The sequence below is a fragment of the Mytilus edulis genome, chromosome 9 (genome assembly GCF_963676685.1).
Source record: "Mytilus edulis chromosome 9, xbMytEdul2.2, whole genome shotgun sequence".
NCBI classification, from domain to species: Eukaryota; Metazoa; Mollusca; class Bivalvia; order Mytilida; family Mytilidae; genus Mytilus; species Mytilus edulis.
In genome coordinates, this window is record NC_092352.1 from 88041415 (window position 1) to 88065268 (window position 23854).

General features: G+C 32.2%; 1 protein-coding gene across 1 annotated transcript; it reads left to right on the forward strand.

Moving 5' to 3' along the window:
* The first annotated feature begins 3715 nt into the window (after positions 1–3715).
* On the forward strand, positions 3716–18942 carry LOC139490247 (serine/threonine-protein phosphatase 6 regulatory ankyrin repeat subunit B-like). Its single transcript, XM_071277098.1, has 4 exons — positions 3716–3941; positions 8026–8252; positions 11698–11794; positions 14693–18942. The coding sequence occupies exons 1-4, from the start codon at positions 3716–3718 to the stop codon at positions 18940–18942; spliced, it is 4800 nt and encodes a 1599-aa protein (XP_071133199.1).
* The last annotated feature ends 4912 nt before the right edge of the window (positions 18943–23854 follow it).

Sequence of the window (23854 nt, forward strand, 5' to 3'; positions counted from 1 at the left end):
GCTTGTTTATAAATAAAATATCTGGTGTAAAGAATATTATTTATAAAAAAAAAATGATACAAAAAAACAAAAAAAAACATTGAAGATATACAAATATACGTATTTTTTCCAAGGGTTAATTTGGGAAAATCAGAAAATGTAATATTTACTCGTTGTCATTAGTAAAGGACATAGTTGGATCATTCCAGAAATGTTGATTTAAAAAATGTGCGCACTTGTCGACGATTCGTTTATACGCCCGGATAGAAAGTTACGGAACTATAGCGCAATTTAAAATATATACATGTATACATTGAACATAAGAAAGAAACATACATTTTGTGCAAATTGGGGTAAAAGTTTTGTAAATAGACTAGTCCAGGTATACCAACAGTATGTAATCATCCAATTCGATAGACTATCGTATACCAAAAGAAGAAGAAGAAGAGGACCAATTTGATTTAAATACAGGTCGATCTATTACTTGCTTTGGTTCATCGAAGTTAAGAACATAGTAAAATCACAGATTTATATATCAATTAGATTGTTCTCGAATAAAGAAAGAAATTCGTCATCACCACAATTGTTCCGACATATGCAACTGGACGTACACTAATAATCCCCGAGGGATGTGAATATTTTCTAGGAAAGCTATTGAGTATTAAAGTTTCAAATCATTTTCGGGATTTATTTTCTTTCTTGATATTTAATGACAGCAAATTTAAAAGAATAAACTGCTTGTCAGATATTGTCCGCTTTAGGGGTATTCTTGCCAGTTGAACAGACTTATAATTACATTCAAAAATAGGGAAAGATGACATTAAATTCGTTGTCTTTTATTTTTAAACATCTTTGGTCAAATAGTTATTAAGTATTATACGTTGTGAGACGAAGACTATTTTAATAAGGACGTCCCCGATTATGATTAAATTTGGTTGAAGTTTTTCACACTTGATAAAGAATATCTATTCGTAATTTTTCGATTCCATTCCAAGAAGACCTTAAATTTGCTGTCAAAACTTCTCAAGTAGAAAAATATTTTTTCTTTATTCGTTCATATTATATTCCGCTTCGGTAGAGTTATCTTCAGTGAGTTCCAGTTATTAATTTATACGTGGCTTTTAAAAAGTCTAAATCTAAGTGTTCTCATTCATTTATTTGCCTAATAAAGACAAATAAAAATACTTTGGTAAAACTATTTATAATTTCTAAGTTCTCCTTTTTATTAGACATCAATCAAGGACAAAAGGTGTAAGTCATTTCAATCGGACATATGATTTAAGTTTCCCGTCTTTAACCGAAAATTGTGTATTTCTTAGTAAATTAACTTATTTGAATTCAAATAAATAATAGCACCAAACATAATTAAATAATTCCACGGCGATCAATTTTTATTTGTCACCAACTTGAATATATATTTTAAATATGTGGATTGAATGCTCCCTTGTCTTATAATTCACTGATACTAATAGACAGTCACACCTGACAAGGTGTGCCCGAGAGGCGTGGTTAACTTGATACCGAAGTGCAAATAACAATTTACCTTTCAACAAGCCATCTACGAGTATTGCCACAGAACCGTGAATACACACATCGTATCAACCAAGTCATAGCAGAGATTGTACTTTACTTTGTTCACCTTATCAGTCCGAAAATATATTAATTAAAAATAAATTTATAACTTTTTGTGTTGTCTACAAAAATAATTCGAATATATACGTTTAACATAGAAAATTTATCTCATGAATATGTACAATTGAACGTCTGTGCGTTTTATCTTCTTATTATCCGATGGTTATTTAGATAAAGCATAAGTCATCGGCGCGCTTACGATTACGTTAAAAAATGATTAAAAACCAAGACTTTTAATGATTGTATTTTAAATCCCGGCATGCAAAAACCAGGAGAAAACGTCACGACCTACAGGAAGTAGTTAATATTTTTTCATTAAATATTGAATTTCTCCTTTATTACTGCACATATAGCGATAAAACTTTGTGAATATATACATTATGTCATAATGAACATATTTAAACCATAAGTAAAAAATCGTGAATTTTCCCTTTAAAAAGAAGAAACCAAATCATAACGTTGTTCATATGCTAAGGTCTTGCACTGACGTCAAACATATACTAGATACAATAGGTTAAACACCACGTCCTTGCAGTTACCCCCGCGTTATTTTCAAAATCCTCATACTGCGTAGCTGCATTCAAAATTCTGCGAAATAAAATGATGGCATAATTTCAATTGAATGATCTAATGAAATGTTTTTAGATAATGGATATTCATCTGATTAAATTACAATTTTTCATATCTGCTTCCGTAAAATACTAACAGCTGCATAAATAATTTGCAACCAGTTTCGCAGTCACTGCTCAGAACTTTACATTTGACAGACTGAATATCACAGTAATGTTAAACGGTTAATTTCCGTCTACTGTATACAAAATAGCACGTATCTTGGCCTTGTTGAGGCTGTAAACATGTAACTATAATTTGACCAAAATGTATTTTTAGTTTTTGTTGGAGCTATATGTTAATTATCTTTCTCATGGCATACCATATGCACGATATTTAAATAGTTATGCGTCCTTATGTCATGTAGGTCAAAAATTGAAATTTCTACTGACTGCGTCGGTAAAAAGGCATCGCAAAAAGTAAGATCTACAAATATGTAGTTCTATGTTAGATAAAGGCACCAGTAGTTCAGCACTGTTTGAATTTCATAAATCGAAGAAAAAAACGGGTTACAAACAAATTATAACTGAGTGAAACGCATTCAATATAAGAGAACTACCACACAACAGAAACATAACAATAAAATGTAACACACACAAAATCGAACTATAATATAACAATGGCCAATTTCCTGACTTGGTACAGGGCATTTTAAGAAAAAAAGGGTGGGTAAGACATCATCCAATTCTTTCAATTCTTAATTTTTTTTTCTAGATAACAATTTCCCATATAACAACGATAACAATCTTGACAGCAGTCAGTGTAAAGCAGCAAAAGGAGTAATATAAGTAATACTACATTATTGAACAAGAAATAGAAAAAGCAGGTAAATACTAGAATTTCAAGACTGTAAGCATATTACGTTTAAATAATTTTTGAACAACAAGACAGGAAAAAAGAGAAAAAAAATATATTAGCAAATGCTAGAGTTTCTAAGAACCAAAGAAGGTGACCATAAACATATCACTTGCACTTCCATAGGTAAACAAAATGTCGTAAAATTGTGATAGCTAAGATGGTTGGTTCAAGATGTAATGGGACTTACAAGGAGATAATTCCTTGTACTATTAAAAAAATGTTAAAACATTGTTATATAGACATTTATTTACTGAGTATGAGTAAAATTGGATATCACCCATAGCCGAAGAGACAAATAAAGGCATTAAAATGTATGATATCTACGCTGGCAAAAAAATCAGAAAAATACTGAATTCCGAGAAAAACTCCCTAATTAAATGGCAAAATCAAAAGCTCAAACACATCAAACGAAAGAATAACAACTGTCATATTTCTGACTTGGTACAGGTTCCTTCTTATGTAAAAAGTGGTCGTTTAAACATAGTTTTCTAGCTAGCTAAACCTCTCACTTGCACGACAGTCGCATAAAATTCCATTATTTTGACAATTAATAAATGCTTGAACATGTCGAAAGAATAAGAATATATGTTTATCATTACTTTGAAGATCTACATCAAAATTAAAAGAGACAAACAGCATGGCAACTGCCATTACAACCCATGTTTCAGAAGAAGAAGAGAATTATCTGAGATTGGAATTGCTTACTGGAATTTCTTCAAGGGCCGTGCGCGTAATATTTGATAAAGAATTTCACCCTTCCTGCTTAGGTAGAGCCATTAAAGAGAAAACTGGACAATTGAATGACTTGAAAATAAGGCGTGTCATTAATACAGCTCAATGGAAGTTACTGTTTCCCCGTAAAGGTAGGTATAACATGACTAATTAAGGATGTTCGCTACTCTGTTTTGAAATAACAAGGTTTTTAAAAGACTGTTATGAATTGATAGTGTATGATTAAAGAAACAATAAAAGCAGAAACAAATGGAGGGTCCGTGTGCTTTTTTCGAGATGTAAGCCATATAAAATATGGCGGAAATTAGTTCTCTCTAGATTTTTCTTACATTTAACATTGGCACCTTTCTTGTGTCAAAAACTTTTAAAAAGAAATAGAATTTTTCTCTTAAGGTGCATGATGTGTTGGTAGCACGATGACTTTTTAAACTTCATGATTTAAATTATGAAAATAAAAGAAGGGGTTAGTGGGCAAATTTTTGTAATTGAAATACATGGATAAAACAAGAGGATTCCGAAAATCTGGCAAAAATTATATAAAAAAAACAACAGGAGAAAACATCCTTAAAGTAAGTTAAAATCTATTTCACAGGTAATATTTCAAAAAAAGACATCGTGCTACCAACATATCATGCACATTAAGAGAAAAAGACTGACCACACTAATACTTTAATCATGCCATCTATTTTTTTTAAGTTTAGAAATTATTGTAATGTTAGTAATGTCATTAGTATTATTATGTTATGGATAAAGCATATTCTAAGGTTTTTCTTGTCGTAGACTATACCGAGGGGTGTCAGGATTGAACAAATGAAATACTGACCGTAGTTAGGTTTTTCGTTGTGCATTCCTGACACCCTGAGGAGTATTCTTCAATACAAGCGAGAAACAGAGAGTTTTTGTGAATTATTTAAAGTCAAAGAATGTTGATATATGCTGTCTTCAGGACACATATTTTACAGAACAAATGAATTAAACATGACACGGGTTATGTTCTTCACATATATTTTATGATAGTATGATACTAAACCCCTAACGGGAGGGATTGTACCTGATATTCATATGATGAAGACTTAATCTTTCAATCAGTTTAATTGAGGTCTGGAGCTGGCATGTCAGTTAACTGCTAGTAGTCTGTTGTTATTTATGTATTATTGTCATTTTATTTATTTTCTTTTGTTACATCTTTTGACATCGGACTCGGACTTCTCTTGAACTGAATTTTAATGTGCGTATTGTTATTCTTTTACTTTTCTACATTGGCTAGAGGTATAGGGGGAGGGTTGAGATCTCATAAACATGTTTAACCCCGCCGCAATTTTGCGCCTGTCCAAAGTCAGGAGCCTCTGGCCTTTGTTAGTCTTGTATGATTTTAAATTTTAGTTTCTTGTGTATAATTCGGAGTTTAGTATGACGTCCATTATCACTGTACTATTAAGCATATTTTTAGGGGCCAGCTGAAGGACACCTACGGGTGCGGGAATTCTCGCTACATTGAAGACCCATTGGTTGCCTTTGACTGTTGTCTGCTCTATGGTCGGGTGGTTGTCGCTTTGACATATTCACCATTTCCTTTCTCAATTTTATTAAAATCAGTAGAAGAGAAAATGCCTTTTCAATTCAATTACATACAATTAGAGAGGTGTGGCCATCTTTTTAAATGAAAACTTTGATCTTTAATTTCACAAGGTTTGAAAAGATGAGGATAAAAACTCTCTTGGCTTGGATATTACAATTGAAGACCAACAAAATTACCGAAGTTAATAGTTATGGGCCAAATGTAGACACGCCTTGCTTTTATCAAAAGTTGGCAGTCATTATTGAGAAATTTGATAACCAGTTTTGTATTGGTTGTGGTGATTTTAACCTAACTCATAGTTTCAATCTTGACACTCATGATTATGTTAATATCAGCAACCTAGGTTTTAGAAAATGGAAGATTTTTATCTTGTTGATCCATTTACAGATTTATACCGCAATGTGACAAATTACAAGAAGGAAAACAGAAACCTTTAAACAATCTCTTTTAGACTTTGTTTTCTGATTTCTGATAATAATTTAAATGATGTTAAAATTGATAATAGTAACAAAGTCTTATCATTCGCCTGTGATCTTTTCTTTCAAGATTTTTTAAAGGATTTATAAAAGTCAGAGGTCTTTGTTAGTTTTATAATTACCTTCTGTATGATACTGACTATGTTAAAGAGATAAAACAAAAACTCAGTACAGTAAGACAACAATATGCCGCCAAGATTTATAAAAATGAAAACTCTGAAATTGAATTTACTCAAAGAAATACGCGGTAAATGTATTTCATATCACTTTTATAAAAAAAAAAGGAGAGTAAAAAAATTGAAAATGAGATTATTTTAAAATAAAATATAAGAAGAAAATGTAGTAACAGAAGAAAAATCGAGAAGACACTGATCAGAAAAAGCAGATCTTAGAATGTTTAGATAAAAGAGGTTCAGGGACAATATGTTCGGTCAGGAAGTCAGTGGATTGAAGAAGGAGAAAAACCTACCAATTCATCTTTTAAATCTAGAGACTAGAAATTATATTTATAAGACTATTTAAAAACTTGCTTTGGAATATGGAGTTGTAGTGGATGAATAAAAAGAAATGTAAAATCAGGTAAAGGTGTTTTGTAAGAAATTGTATAAAATATTGTTTGAAACAGGACAATTTTTATGATTATAAACCGAAGCTGAGCGAGGATGATAAATAGTTATTGGATGGAAATATAAGCTTTTCTGAATTAAATGCAACATTAAAGAGAATGAAAAATAACAAGAGTTCTTGATGTGAAGGTTACACTACGTATTTTGTTTTTTAATTAATTTTTTTTATTGATATTGGTCAATTTGATCTTAGATCTATAAATTTAGGATATGGAAAGGGTCAAATGTTTGTCAACAAGAGGCAGGAAGTGATTACATGTATTCTAACAGAAGGTAAACCAAAACAATTTCTTAAAATTTTGAGACCTTTTACTATTCTTAATTCTCCATATAAATTGACTTCAAGATGTATAGCAGAGAGAATAAAATTTGTTTTGTCAACAATAATAAGTTCTGATTTAACTGGTTTAATTCCATGTAGATATATATAATATATATAGGCAAAAATTGTCATTTTACTGAAGAAAATACTATTCGAGGAATGCTGTTGATGATTAATTTTTAAAAGGCATTCAATTCCATATTTTGGTGCTTTTCTTTATGATACATTAAAATATTTTAATTCTAGCGATTCAGTTATAACCTGGGTCAAAACCTTCTATAACAATATAACAGTTGCAGTGGCACACCACTGTTTTTCTGTCAGAATTTCTCACTGGAAATAGGGGCTGTAGACAGGAATATCCTTTATCCCCTTATATGTTCTTGTTATGTGCAGAAATATAAAATATAAGGCATTTCAGTAAGAAATAGTATGGAGATAAAGAGTATTACTATAGATGATACAGACTTTGTACTTTCCAAATATGTAGATTATACATCTTTCATTTTAGAAGGCTCACTAGCTTCGCTCGATGAATCTCTTCGTGTTTTTATGCGGAATTCACGGGTCTTTGGATTAACATAGAGAAAACAAGATTTAGTTTTAATTGGATAGGTAGCAAAAAATATAGTCAAAATCAAATGTGTGTAAATAAGGGATTGAAATGGGGCCCAAGTTCACTTCAGCTCCTTGGAATTTCTTTTCTAGTTGACCTAGATAGAATGATAACTTTAAACTATAGATAACATAAACAACACTATGAAAAAAACGGTCAAAACAGTATTTAATCCCTTTTTGAAATTAAAGATAACGATTTAAAAATGTTTGGTCATATCTAAATTAAATCATATGCTTCTATCTCTTCAGAGTCCAGAGGAGAATATGTGCGGCAATTTTACAAATGAAATGTATGCTTTTATCTGGTGATTTTCCCATGGGTTGTCCCTTTATGCCAATATTTTACCCCTCGCTATCGCTCAGGGTAAAATATTTGTTCTAAAGAGCAATCCCGATGTAAAATCACTACATATTCAAGCCCCCTTAAATTATTCCTTAAAATTTTTTAAATTGTTTAAACAAAACAAAAAAACTTCGAAAACAAGACAGTAGTTTGTTTTTTTTGAAATGATTATATCTTGATTTCTAGATGTATGCATAGTATTTATTTCAGATGAAAGTTCTTTTTTTGAAATAAAAGAATGGTATTTTCAGGTGACCCAGATTCTAAAACATTTGATGTTACACTAATGGTTACATTGCTTAGGAACCTGACATATTCAACTTCATCTGCAGGATATGACCACTTACCACAAAGTACTGATATTTCACTCACAGCGGATTTAGCCAGAATAAAACACTACAGAAATCTACTATCTCATTTTGAAGACAAAAAGATTGAGTCTGTATTGTTTGCCACTGCATGGAAGGATATCAGTGGGGTAAGAAATAACATGTACCAACCTTCAATATGTTTCATAGAAATTAATTAGCCTTACGTTACAGCATGCTTACTGTATGTACTCAGCACTAGGTGTGTACAATTATAATATTGATGGTTTGACATCGTCATATGACAAAGAAGAAGTCTCTGTTACATATTCAATACAGATTCAAAAAATGACAGCGGGACATTATAATTCATAAGTTGAATAAGAGACTGACATTGCATTGCACAATTAAAATAAGAATCATTAAAACACAAATAACCATACTTAGTCTAGTGTATACAAGACACGTTTTCAAGTATCATTAAGTTTGTAGAATATCAATATTGCCCAGTTGATACTACTTAAGTCAGTCTATTATTCAGCTTATGAATAAGAATGTCCCGCTGTCTTTTGCATCTGTATTAAATATGAGAAAGCATACCATATTATATATAATACTGCTTATATTTAATATGGTATGCTTTCTGAAGTTGTACATGTATATACATATTGATTTTTTCAAATGCATATGAATAATGCCCAAAAAATTAAAAAAAAGATTTTTAAATGTTTTTCTGTGAACATTTTGATTAAGTGATATCTATATTTTTAGTATGACCACTTGCTGCTAAATTCACTTAGCTGATTTATTTTTATAAGACATTGTGTGTCTAGTCAATAAATTTAGTACGGGTGTATGTATTTCTATGAAATATTAATTCAAAGTTCCATACCACAAGATAACTATTTGGATTATTTTAAAGGGTTATGGTTCACAAGATTTAGAAATAAGTGGCAAAAATGTATGGTCTCTATAAAATTAGAAAATAGGGGCCACATACTTTTCTTAACCTTTATATAAATTTCTTCGTTTCACCTATTTCCAGGGTTTATTTCAAAGTCTTGAATTCTTGAATTCTTTTGATAAACTGAATCCAACCCGGTAAATAGTTTTCTATTTTGGGCCACGTTTTCAACTTGGTTTACTTTGAGGTCCAAAGGGTTCAAAAATTAAACTTCAGTTTGATTTTACCAAAATGAAATTCAACGAGTTCTTTGATATGCCGAATCTGAACATTATCTTAAATTTCAAGTTTCGAAATCAGGGTCCAAAGTGAGACTTTATTTGAAAGTAACATACATTTAAAACAATAAGGGACTCTTCGATATGCTGAATTTTACCCTAAGGATATTGAATCATTTGATAAGCTGAATTCAACCATGTATTTGTATTTGAAATCTGGGTTCTGTTATCGAATTGTTTTACATTGAGGTTTGAAGCGTCCAATATTAAACTTCATCAACAATTGAACTCTTGTGGTTCGTTACTATGCTGATTTTAACCCTGTACTTAGATTTTGTATATTGGATTCTCTAATTCTTCGTCAATTTATCCCTTTCTGAACCCATTGTATAAAAAAATGTAATCAACGTGTGGTTTGTTTGCTCTCAGTTCTACGTTGGTTAAAATTCGATTATGACGTCGAATTTTCTTGCTTTCCTCTGAATTTCCTATTGTGATGACATGAACAAAGGCGACCATGCCCAATGACGTCACATAGAAAGAACAAATCGCTTAACAGATCATTTGGAAAAAAAGGAATGCGTGTGCCTGCATTTTGTTTGAAAATCATTAGAGAAACAGATTCTATCACCTAATTTCGTGTTATACGATATTTATCCACTCTCGAAAGTTACATTTTAAATAACGGTGAGCGTCGCGTTTTTAATTTAAAAATTTAACTGTTTTGAGTGGATAAATATCGTATCTCACTCGATGCAGTGGTAGAATCTGTATTAACATGTACATTTTCAATTTTCAATTTTCAAGTTCTTATATTTGATTTTGCCATGTGATTATGGACCTTCCGAATTGATTTTCCTCTAAGATCAGTATTTTTGTGATTTTACTTTATACCACTTTTATTTTGTGTCAGAAACATATGTCATGTCAAATATTAATCACAATCCAAATTCAGAGCTGTGTTCCACAATTAATAGAAATGGTGAAGTAGTTTCATTGTTAAAAAAACTTACATACATAATAAAATTCTTATTTGAGAGAATGAATTGTGGATAAATATAACTTTATTGTTCATTATAAGTTTATTTGAAAAATGATAAATGATAAACAAGTTTTTCTAAAGACATTATTTTAACGATGATTGATAATTAGTCAATTCATTTTTTTTTTATTTTTTTTTGTACTTTTTTTTTGAAGAATTTAATGTAAGGTTTTTGTTCCTTTGTATAAATTGCTTCTTGGTGTACTTTTTTTTTAATTGTTATTTGATGGAGAGTTGTCTCATTGGCACTCACACCACATCTTCCTATACTTATTATATATATGTTCAATCCTTCTATTTAGATATCGGAAATTGGATCATTATGGTTAAAAATGCCATTTCAAATTGTTCAGTTCTTTGAAAAGATTTATTTTGTGACAGATATTATGCTGTGTCAAATATTTAATCACAATAATCCAGTGCTGTATCAATATAGGATTAGTGTCCATAATTGCCCTCACTGTTCAGAGTTCGACCTCTTCAGTCGTACCAAGCTACATTCAGCATTTTATTCTTATAAATGCTACGTTTTAAGAAAGTCGGTGACACCGTTCAGTCTTCCTATGTGAAATGGTTGGTAGTTACAATGCATTGCCTTAAATTATATTTATATTAAACGCTAAAATGGCCTGCATTTTGTTATCTTTATAACATTTGATCAAATACAGAAGGGAACATATTTAAGCATTTTTAATGTTTTAAAGTGTTATACATATTTTCAAAAATACACCAAATTTAAAGTTTAACATGACAATTCTATTCAAGACAATTATCATAGTTTTTATTGCACACATAGAGGCGCTGGCAGAGTTTTCTAAATGGTCAATCTTATTTTTGTCCACCACTTTCATTAAAAGAATTAAATTATTTTCCATAATCATTTTTTTTTTAAATTGTTTTTTTTTACGAAATACAAAAAACAACTATTCAGTTTGTGAGTCTCTAAAGTTGTAGATAACTCCTTGAATGTGATATATATATATAAGAAGATGTGGTGTGAGTGTCAATGCGACAACTCTCCATCCAAGTCATTTTATCACACCATGTCATTAAACAATAGAATGGACACCTGTATTAATAAGATCATAGCTGTCAAATGCATTCAGCTGAATGTTTTCTATTAAAAATTGTAACGAGTTCAATGAGATTTCCAGCAGTGAAAAAGTCCAAGAAATCATAAAAAGTAAACAAGAAACAGGATGGCCAAAGGTTAACCTTATATTATTAGAGTAATATAGCCCCAGGTTATTGTTATGTGTCTTTCGCCAATAATGCATTTAAATCGCCTGGATTTTTTTTTCTCAACGACCGCCAGTGGAAATCTATGGTACTCGCTTTGTGTAGAATTTTGTCATATGTTATTTCAACTGTTCATTTTAAAATGTTCATAGGCTATAAGAAGACTAGGTGGACCAGGTATGGAAGATGAATGTAAAATGCTCAGAAACAAACAATTGGATCAATCAACAGTACCTTGGAATATAAGAAGTAAGAACTGCAATCGTGCACAAAGTCGTATTCTTTCTTTTTATTCTCAGTGTGTCCACTAAATAAAAGAGATTTATCTTGCCGAGCTGACTTTAAAAAAATAATATTAACAACTAACACTACCCTTTCCTGGATCTTGATATCTATATCTTTAACGGGAAGCTTAATACCAAAATTTATGATAAAAGAGACGGGTTTTAATATCCTATTGGTTTTTATGGCCCCGATACGAAGTTGTCGGTGTCATATAGTTTAACCCATGTCCGTTATTACGTAATTGTCTCATTCCATAATTCCGTAACTCCGTTATTCCGTCATTCCGTCATCCCGCAACAAACCATTATACGGAGGTTTTTTTTATAAACGCTTTCAGATATTGGAATGATATGTAGTATCCGAGTTAACCATGATGAGTTACAGGTGAAGTTTAAGTTTCGTTCCGCTCCGCTTTTTTTCCAAAATTAAGGCCTATGGACTTTTTTTTCTATTTTATTAACGCTTTCAGATATTGGGATGATTTTTGGCAAGTAAATTAACCAAGATGAGTAACAGATAAAGTTTAAGTTTTGTTACGCTCTGTTAGTTTTTGCCGAAATTAATGGCTTTGGACTTTGACAAATTGTTAAAAATCCCATTTATACAGATTTTTTTTCTAAACGCCGTCAGATATTGGGCTGATTTTCGGTATGATAAGTTACAGAACAAGTATAAGTTTCGTTCCGCTCCGTTAATTTTTACTATTATTTAAAATCACTGTTATACGGATCTTTTTTATTCGCCTCCAGATTATGATCTGATTTTTTATAAGTAAGACTATTATCATGTTTGTGTCCACATGTGTTATTGATACTGCAGATTTTTCATTTTTTTTTAGACGGGGCCCTTCGTGTCGTGTTGAAACATCCATTTTAGATGGTGACGTTCCCTTGTCATCATCTTATGTTGTTTAAATATCTCAACTTGTTTGATTCGCAATTGAATATAAATACGTTTTCATATATTTTATGATAGTATGATAATAAACTCCTCACGGGAGTGATTGTGCTTGATTTTCATTTTCCTTTTTACTTTTGTCACCTATTCTGACATCAGACTTCATTTTATTTAAGATAAACTGACTTTTTCAGTGCGTATTGCTGTATTTTTCTTTAATCGTCGTAGGCTAGAGGTATAGAGAGAAAGGTTTAGTTGGTTCAAAGGTACCAAAATTATAATTTAGCACGCCAGACGCGCGTTTCGTCTACACAAGACTCATGAGTGACGCTCACATCAACATATTTATAAAGCAAAACAAATACAAAGTTGAAGAGCATTGAGGATCTAAAATTCCAAAACGTTGTGCCAAATACGACTAAGGTAATCTATGCATGGGATAAGAAAATCCTTAGTTTTTCAAAAAATCCAAAGTTTTGTAAACACCGAAGTGTTGACTCCTGGGCTTGCGATACCCTCGGGGACGAAACGTCCACCAACAGTGGCATCGACACAGTGGTTTAAATAGTTATCAAAAGTACCAGGATATTTTAGCCATGGCATTGACAGTTTATTTTCTATGAATGAGTTTGACTCCCCCTCTGGTATCTTGTGTCCCTCTTTTAATCTGAACAATTACTTTACCAGGGTTTTTGATATTACAAACTGTTAGTTAATTTAATCATTGGCACAAGGACATCCTTTGTAAATATAAATCTATGTGCAGACATCTTATAAGTTCAGATATTTCATATCCGATCTTTAATGGTAATAAACAGACGTATTCTAAAACCAGTTGCTGTCGTGGTAATGTTCTTTACCAAAACCTTCATTAGAGAGCCTTAATTGTGGTAAGTTCTTATATGAAAAAAGACAATCTTTCGATCAGGTTTATTGAGGTTTGGAGCTTGTATGTCAGTAAATGCAAGTAGTCCTTTGTTAATTTAAGTTCATCATTGTTAGTTTTAGGATTGTGGGGTTTCATATTCTTAAATCGGAATCAGACTTCTTTTAAACTGAGTTATAACTGTACACAGTGCTGTGTCTTATTTATTCCACATTATCTAGAGGTATAGGGGATTGTATTTCTCGTTTCATATTTATTGAAAACGCGTTCTTCATAAAATTTATCCTTGAAAATGCATCAGACGCATCGAATTTATAACGTGTTGTTTTCATTTCTTAAATTGAACAAAAAAATAACAGCTTAAACAAACTGTAAACATTAGTTGCAAATCGATTACCACAATAGACCATTCTGAACAAAAAGAAATAAAACTATCATTAAAAAAATACAACACACCAATATAAGACATAATCAAGAGAATTCACAGCTTCATAAGTTACTGAAAGCTAGTTCAAAACCAAGAATAAAGGTCAAATGTTTTTCAGACTAGATTAATAGTCTTTACACATCTAACGGATGTTGTGTAAACTTTATAAACTGTATATGAAACCAACGATCTTGTGCAATGCCAAAACATACAAGTAATTAGTATCGATTATAGGTTGAGAAGAAAAAGTATGCGTAACTGTACATGTTTAGCAATATATATTAAGTCATTTTTTTTCAAAAATCAATGTAATGCCGATAACACAATATTCAGGAATTTACGATCATGTTAAATTGATCACGCCGACTTGTGATCATCTGTTGCAACGCACATCAAATAAATGATTCACTGCGTTGGTTGTTTATACGCAGGCCTGTCGATTGATCGTTTAGGTCAATTGTATCGTTTCCAGAATTTGAATTTGTTGACCATTCCACGTTCCATCAAGATCACCAACATTGATTGTAAACAAAGGAAAGACATTGTATAAGTCTGTAAATACTTCTTATGTTACCTTTAATGTTCGAAAACCACTTCGGTTTCTTCTTTCTTTATCTAGTAATTTAAACAAATATATGTTTTTATTCTTTAGGTCAAATCCATCAAATATTGGATCAGTGGAAGGAGAATGATGCTAACTTTGTAGAAACCAGGGCAGCAAAATATGTCTTAGAAAGTGTCATGGCCAATAGTTGTGTAACTATCACTGCTAGTTCTGGTGTCGGAAAGACGGCAACCCTCCGACATGTGGTGTTGAAAATGGCAGATGAAGGGTATGATATACTGATGGTTACAAATCCAAATGACATTGTTAAATTTTTTCATCCAAATCAGAAAACTTTGTTCGTTATTGATGACTTTTGTGGCACATACTCAATAAACCAGTCTGACCTTAACAAATGGGAAGCAGTAATGAAGCGTATTGAAAGACTTATTCAAAATAAACTCACAAAAATTATTGTGGCCTGTCGTTTACAGGTGTTTCAAGATGGCAGGTTTGAATCTTTATCATTTTTCAAAACCAACGTGTGTAACATGTTATCAAAAGACTTAAGCTTGTTACAAACTGAAAAACAGTCAATAGCAGAGTGGTATTTAGAAACAGAGTCTTCGAAGATTATTCAGTATTGTAATTTATATGATTGTTTCCCACTTCTCTGCAAACTGTATCATGATAATCATGATTTCAATATAACAGAGTTTTTCCAGAATCCCTTTTCAGTTTATGAAGCAGAGATGGAACAGTTGTTAACAAAAAGACTTTTTGGAAAATATTGTGCCTTGGCATTATGTGTCATTTTCAACAATAAGCTGGAGGAGGAAATATTGACAGAAGAGATAAATATAGAAACAAAAACTATGATAGACAATATTTGTGAAGCCTGCAGACTAGATAGGGGAACATCAAGGTTAGCCTTATTGGATGAACTTCATTCGCTTGAACATACATTTATAAAGAAAGAACATGGTGTGTACAAAACTATACATTCTAAAATTTTTGATTTTTTATCGTTTTATTTTGGAAGAAATATGCTTACGTGTTTAATTAGGCATGCACACAGCTATTTTATCATGGAACGGTTTTTAGTGATTAAAGAAGATAACACCGACCCATTCATCACTATAATTCCACCTAAATACCATCAAATGTACATACAGAGAATGGTTGATGATTGGTCTAACGGTCAAGTATTCCCTGTCTTTAATAACAAAAATATGGACACAGTACAGTTTACACACTTTTTTTTTCAAATTATAACTTCACTTGATATAACGTACCAGAGGAAGTTAGCACGAACATATGATGTTTTCCAAAGGGGTACTGTACTTTTCTACTGTTGTCTAAGAGGATATATTCCGTTTGTGCAGTGGTGTCTTGATCATAATGTCGATGTGAACCTATGTACATACAATGGTTTGAGTCCTGTAATTGCTTCGTCACAAAGAGGTTTAACTGAAATATTAAAGATGCTATTGAAAAACAAGGCAAAAGTTAATCAGTGTCAGAAAAGTGAAAGTCCACTGTATATAGCGTGTCAGAACGGACACAAAGATATCGTAAAGCTACTACTAGACAATAAGGCAGACATTAATAGGTGCACAGCTGATAATTTATCTCCCCTGTTTATTGCCTGTTATAATAACGATGTTGATATTGTTACCCTTTTACTGGACAAAAAAGCGGACGTAAATAATCCTTCACAAGATGTGTATCCCTTATCCCTGGCTTGTCGGTTAGGAAACATAAATATAGTAAAGAAACTTCTGCAAAACAAGGCAGATATTCAAAAATGTACAAATAATGGATATTCTGCCCTTCATGAGGCTTGCAATAAAGGATATTTAAATATTGTTAAGCTTTTATTAAACAACAAGGCAGATGTTAACGCGTGTACCACGACCGGGAATTCTCCATTGTTTACTGCTTGTCACAAGAACCATAATGTAGATTTAATTAAGCTGTTACTACACAACAACGCAGCAATTAATAAGTGTAATAACCAGGGGACATCTCCCCTGTTCAGTGCTTGTCATCATGGATTAAAAGATACAGTAAAAATATTATTGGAAAACAAAGCCGACATAAATAAGTGTACGAAAAGTGGCGAATCCCCACTATTCGTTGCTTGTCAATACCAACATATATATATTGTAAAGCTTTTACTGAATAAGACGGCAGACATTAATCAGTGTAATTATGACGGAAAATCGCCATTGCAAATTGCTTGTCAGAATAGTAATATAGATATCGTAAAGCTGTTACTGAACAACAAAGCAGAAAGTAATAAGTGTGACAATAAAGAAGTTTCTCCATTACTTATTGCTTGTTTAAATGGCGGTATAGATATCGTAGAGCATTTACTGTGCAACAAGGCAGATGTTAATAAAAGAAGTGATGATGGATTGTTTCCATTGTATATTGCGTGTACGAGAGGAAGTGAAAATATCGTTAGACTGTTAATAGACAAGGAGGCAAATATCAATATGTGCGATAATCATGGAGTTTCTCCATTGATGGTTGTATGTGAGAGGAATTATGTAGATATCGTAAAGCTGTTATTGTGCAACAAGTCAGATATTAATAAGTGTAATGATGAAGGAGTGTCTGCATTGATGATGGTCTGTTATAAAGGATTTAAAAATATCGTAGAGCTGTTACTAAATAACAAGGCAAACATTAATGAGTGTGATTATACAGGAGCTACTCCATTGCGTTATGCTTGTCAGAATAATCATATAGATATCGTTAAGCTTTTACTTTTCAACAATGCAGACATTAATAAGTGTCTAGATAGTGAAGGATCTCCCCTCTATGTTGCTTGTCAGAATAATCATATAGATATCGTAAAACTGTTACTGTGCAATAATGCAGATATTAATAAGTGTATACTAAGTGAAGAATCTCCGCTCTATGTTGCTTGTCAGAATAATTATATAAACATCGTTAAGCTTTTACTGTCCAATAATGCAGACATTAATAAGTGTAGAGATGATGAAGTATCACCTCTTTTTGTTGCTTGTTATAATAATAATGAAGATGTAGTAAAGATTTTACTTGAAAACAAGGCAGATATAAATAAATGTGCAAAAGATGTGTCTCCCCTGTGTCTTGCGTGTCAGAGAGGATATATAGATATAGTAAAGCTATTACTGGAATTCAAAATAGACATAAATAAATGTGCATTTAACGGTGCATCACCCCTGTATGTTGCTTGTCAGAGAAGATATAAAGATATAGTAAAGCTATTACTAGACAACAATGCAGATATAAATAAGTGTACAGATGACGAGGAATCGCCTCTGTTTTATGCTTGTAAAGAAGGCCATATAGATATAGCAAATATATTACTAGATAAAAAGGCAGATATAAATAAATGTGCAAAAGATGTATCTCCCCTGTGTGTTGCGTGTCATAGAGGATATATAGATATAGTAAAGCTATTACTGGAATTCAAAGCAGACATCAATAAATGTGCATTCAACGGTGCATCACCCCTGTATGTTGCTTGTCGGAGAGGATATAAAGATATAGTTAAGCTATTACTAGACAACAATGCAGATATAAATAAGTGTACAGATGACGAGGAATCACCTCTGTTTTATGCTTGTAAAGAAGGCCATATAGATATAGCAAATATATTACTAGATAAAAAGGCAGATATGCATAAATGTGCAAAAGACGTATCTCCCCTGTGTGTAGCGTGTCAGAGAGGATATTTAGATATAGTTAAGCTGTTACTAGACAACAAGATAGACATCAATGCATGTCACGGTGACCGTCTATCGCCATTGTATTTGGCTTGTATCAATAATCATGTTGAATTAGTGAAGCTGTTACTGGACAACAAGGCAGACATAAATCAATGTACATACAGTGGAGTATCTCCGTTGTTTATATCGTGTGAAGGGGGTTATCTGAACATTGTAAAATTGTTATTAGATAACGATGCAGAAATAGATCAGTGTATAGATGATGAATCTTCTCCACTGTTTATTGCTTGCCAAAACAATCATACTGATGTTGTGAAATTGTTGGTGAATTGCAAAGCAGACATAAATTTGTGTAGGGCGAATGGTGCATCCCCATTATTTATAGCTTGCTATTACGGTCGTAAAGATATAGTTGAAATATTATTGGAAAACGGAGGAGATTTCAATAAATGTTTCAATGATGGTGTTTCTCTTATTTCACCTCTTCAAGTTGCCACCAAGAAAGGTTACACTGACATAAAGACTTTGATTCTTCAATATTCTATGCTGAAACACTTGGAAACAAGACCATGGTATTTCTGGATCCTACTCTCTGTGCAAATAGCAAAAATATTCCTGGACCATATTTGATGTATGAATGTACGCTTCAAGTATAGATTGTATAGGGTAAAGGTGTATGGGAAAAACAGGAAAAAAGAAACGTGTGTTGTGAAACAGTTTTTATTTAATATTCTAATCAATTCTAATGAAACTTTGGTGACTTGTTAATATCTATTGACGTACGCGCATTTTCGGGTGTGTTTTTGTTATATTAATTTTAGATTTTACGTTTCTGAGTTATTTGATTTTATTCGTAAAAAGGGGTGATTTTCCCGTTTTTGAACAATAACTCTAAAACGCTTTGAGCAGCATCATTAGACGTTGGTAACTGATTTATATCTGTTAAAATTATGTCCCTTTTGTTTTTCTATAAATTTTTGACATTGAGGAGTACTGGAATTTTATTCGTTGCAAAAATGGTTGTTAAAAATATAAAAGCGTCTATACAAAACATCAAGTTCTAAAACGGAGTTAATTATTTGAAAGGCAATCCTTTGGGTAATTGAGAGATTTGTATGACTTCATGGTGTTATGTTGTTTAAGAGCACACCATTAAATAATAACACGTGACAGCTATTGACGACCTTTCTGAACTTTGTGTTGGGAGCCGTTATAACTTTCTAATACTTAACATACTTCCTATTATCTTAACAAAAGAGTTCCAACAAAATATTTGATTTTTGCATTCATAGATAAAAGCTTTCACCATGATTGTTTTTATATATCTTTTAAGAAGATAATAATCTGTACACTTTAGTTTTGTCGTTTATGAGGCAAAGTACGGTTTTCATATGCTATCTAAGTGGTGAAAATCTTTGGTCAGATGAACCTGAAATTTGAGGCCAAAATCATTCCTTACCAGACCTTAACCTTTGACGTATCCTTTCCAGTTCTAAACAATGTTTTTATTGACTATTATTTTTTCAAAAATATTCCATTTAGCTTTTTTCCGAATAAATATATTTACACATAATGCTTAAAATCTATAAAAGTCAAACAAGCCAGAAGCCAGTTATATTGACGTACGTCGTATTGATATAGACCTACCGATCGTTATATACAAACGACATAAAATACTATGGATGCAGCTTAAAAAACATTTTTTCGTGTGCCTACAAATCAGGTTCATTTGCTTAAACACGCCTAAAAACACTGTTGATGGACGTTTATTCCCAGGGTGTATCAACAGCCAAATAGTCATCGTTTGATTGTACATTATTATATGGTAATGGTTTGTAAATTTTTAATTACTCGCAATACTAAGGTTATGCTGCGTATGACCATAGAGGAAAAGTCGTAGAAAGCACAGCTGATTGTAGTGTTTTGTTTGCAATACTTTAAACTTCGTGTTAAATGTTTAACGTTTATAACAATCTTAACATTTATTCCGACACCATTGATAAGTTTCACATGTATGTAGACGAACGCTTAGTGTAACACATTATAATCATGTTATATTTTATGAGTGTTACTACCCCGCGTAAATATTCCACCAGACAGTAGTTCACGGGGTCCATATATTATCTTACCTTCTATAGATTTATAAGGATATGATTGGTTAATAGACTACACGTGACTATGTATATTTAATACAGGGTGTCCTCAAAAATACATTGCTAGTTACCATATACGGTTAGCAACTATATTGGGTTAGTAAGGAGTTGTTCCCTTTCAAAACAAAAATGAAATCTGAAAGGTTAAAACAGACGAAGAAACTTATTATGAAAGGTTAAAATACATTCGTAAAACAAATTTTAGACAAATTCGTTATACTGTGTGCTAATGACCTCATACGATAAATTTGGGGTAAGTAAATTCCATATAGGGACTCGAGCTTCGCACTCACCTCTTGTGGAAATTTCTGACCCCATTTAGGTCACTAACACACCATATAACTTATATTATTATATTACAACTGTGGCAGCATGTCTTAAATTAATCAATATATATTTATAATGTGACAGATATATGTACGAAAATTCCTTGTTTTAAAATCCTTTTTATGATTCGTTTTGATTTTGAATATGAACATTATTGTCAAATTATTCTCTATTATTAAAAATCAATTGTTTCTTTGATTAATTTTATCAAATGATTATTTTGATAATGTATTTAACTTTTGAAATTGTGTAATTGATTAACTTGTTCATATGATTATTATGATACATGTAAACAACTTTTCTAAATTTCGTTTTTCGATCATAACATGATTTAGGTCCATTTAGCATGAACTCACCGTTTACCAAGATTTAAAAACAAAGTGCCGATTACAAAGATAGAAATATATTTAACAAAGAGTTGATAAGATAATATAAAGAGTAATACAAAAGACAGCAACGGGCGAAAACAACTTGAATATATACTCCCGGAATGGCACAGGCACATGCATGGTCGGTGTGAGCCAATGCTGCTTGTTGAAGGCCTTACTTTTACCTAATATAATTGTTTATTTTTTACACGTTGTGACTTGGTGACTTTGATGGAGAGTTGTCTCATTGGTACTCATATCCCGTCTTCTTAATTATATCAAGTGTTCTCAGTTAACCCCCCCCCCCCCCCACGAACTTTAGAGCGTACTGTAAAAGAAGAATAATCAGGAGAAATTGAATAGTCAGTTTGTAATCATCTGGACTACTCAGTTTGCTACAAAATTGAATTAACAGCCACCTAGAGAGAAAATTCCAACAAGTACCGATCTAAGAGAACTAGCAAACAACTTAAATGTCATCAATATATTTATATCAAGGTAACATAGGTACTAACTAAAAATTAATATGATATATTGTCAATAAACTACGAAAGTTAAACTATTATACTAGCAACAGAGTTTTTGGCGTTTTAATGGGTAGAGTTACCTCCCCGGAAGTAGCTGATATTGCTATATTTGACCATACTTATCACCCTGTATAACCCCGATACATATGAAACCGGACGTTGACACGTTCGAATCGAACACACCGTGTAACACTGAGTTCAGACAGTAAGGAATTAATATTTTAAAAGAAAATCCAATATCTATTCTTCGCATATTCTGCTGCAATATATGCTTTGCCCTAATACTCATTACATACTCCAAGGATTTTGAAATTTGTGACATTTTTGTACACAAACATCGCAAAACGCACAACAATATCAATGATTAAACGTGCTTGGTATTTTTTAAATATTCAAAACTTAATGTTTCTCGTGCCTCATAGTTTAAAAACATACATTTTTGATATTTCATAATTCAAAAATAACAAATTTATAAAGATCGTTGGTTTGTGTTGTATTTAGAAACAAAAAAAACACAAGTTTAAAAAGAGGCACGAAAGATACCAAACGGACAGTCAAACTCACAAATCTAAAACAAACTGACAACGCCATGGCTTAAAATGAAAAAGACAAAAAGACAAACAATACTACACATGACACAACATAGAAAACTAAAGAATAAACAACACGAACCCCACCAAACACTAGAGGTGATCTCATGTGCTCCGGAAGGGTAAGAAGATCATGTTCCACATGTGACACCCGTCTTGTTGCTTATGTGATAACAAATCCGGTAAATTGTCTAATTCGGTAGGTCACATTCATGAAAGGGAAGGGGATTGAAGTTACGACGTAAGGAACATATCCGATATCATTTTTGAAACGGTTATTCCATAACAGTCAACCAACTCGTGATGGCGTCCGTAAAATTTGGAACTCCTGGTTTAATAGCTTCCTTGTGAGCAGCAACCCTCTATCAAGTAAATCATGATTGGAAATGCAAGCACGGGAATATCGTATCAATTGGAAGATATATACCCCGTATGCAGGTGCTGCTGAAATGTTGCTACTTAGAAATGGAAAGTTCACAATTGGAAAGCTGAAATCATCTCTTTTGTCGTAAAGTTTTGTCTTCAACCGACCCTCATTGTCAATTTCTACATGTAAGTCAAGATATGGAGCCGACTTGACTGTATCTGTAGTATCCTTAATCTCTAGTTTAATGGGATAGATGCGTTCCACATACATGACGTAGTCACCAAAGTTTGAATTATTTAGTGAAAGAACATCATCTATATAGCGGAAAGTAGAGTTAAAGGATGTTGCTAACTTCTTATCTTTCTTCCTAAAAAGTTCCTGCAGGAAATAAGCCTCATAGTAATAAAGAAATAGGTCGGCTAGTAAAGAGGCACAGTTTGTTCCCATTGGAATGCCGACACTCTGTTGAAAAACACGTCTCCCGAACGTAACAAATATGTTGTCAATCAAGAAATCAAGCATCTTGATAATATCAGTTTCAGAGAACTTTTTGTTTGAATCAGAGTGGTCCTTTACAAAGTAGGATTTATTCCTCTCTAACACAAGATACTTGTATTTACGTTGGCCATTCTTTTATATGAAACAAAGCAATACCAACTCTTTCAATTTGTCTTTTAGTTTGGAATTTGGAATTCTTGTGTAAAGAGTAGAAAAGTCAAATGTTTTAATACTGTTACAAGATGAAAGAGAATTAGATTGTATGTACTCTAAAAGATCTTTGGAATTTTTAAGTATCCACATCTGATTCACGCCACCTCTAGAATAGACAGTTTCACAATAACTCTGAAGTCCGTCTTTGATTGCTGATAAAATATAGATGTTAATAATTGAGAAAGAAGTTCCGTGGAGCACTTGGAATACCCAGCAGTATACCGTTGTATGTAAGGACACTTATTTAGTTTAGGTATCCAATACAGTGATGGAAGATCCTGTTCATCATCTTTGGTTGAAATTCCAAAGGAACAAAGAACAGACCTATGATTATCCAGAAGTGTCCTGAAGGGATATGTTGAGTTTCCAAGTGAATTGTCAATACCTAATTCGTTTATCAAGCAGTTTATGTAATGACTTTTACACACAAAAACGATGTTATTTGCGGCTTTGTCTGCGGGGACAACAACATATTTGTCATGGACTGGGGGTCAGAAAG

Excerpts from the sequence above, each read along its gene's own strand:
- LOC139490247 (XM_071277098.1), top strand. The coding sequence starts at position 3,716 with ATGGCAACTGCCATTACAACCCATGTTTCAGAAGAAGAAGAGAATTAT. Across the intron at positions 8,253-11,697 it reads CATGGAAGGATATCAGTGGG|GCTATAAGAAGACTAGGTGG; the intron begins GTAAGAAATAAC and ends AAATGTTCATAG. Across the intron at positions 11,795-14,692 it reads AGTACCTTGGAATATAAGAA|GTCAAATCCATCAAATATTG; the intron begins GTAAGAACTGCA and ends TTTATTCTTTAG.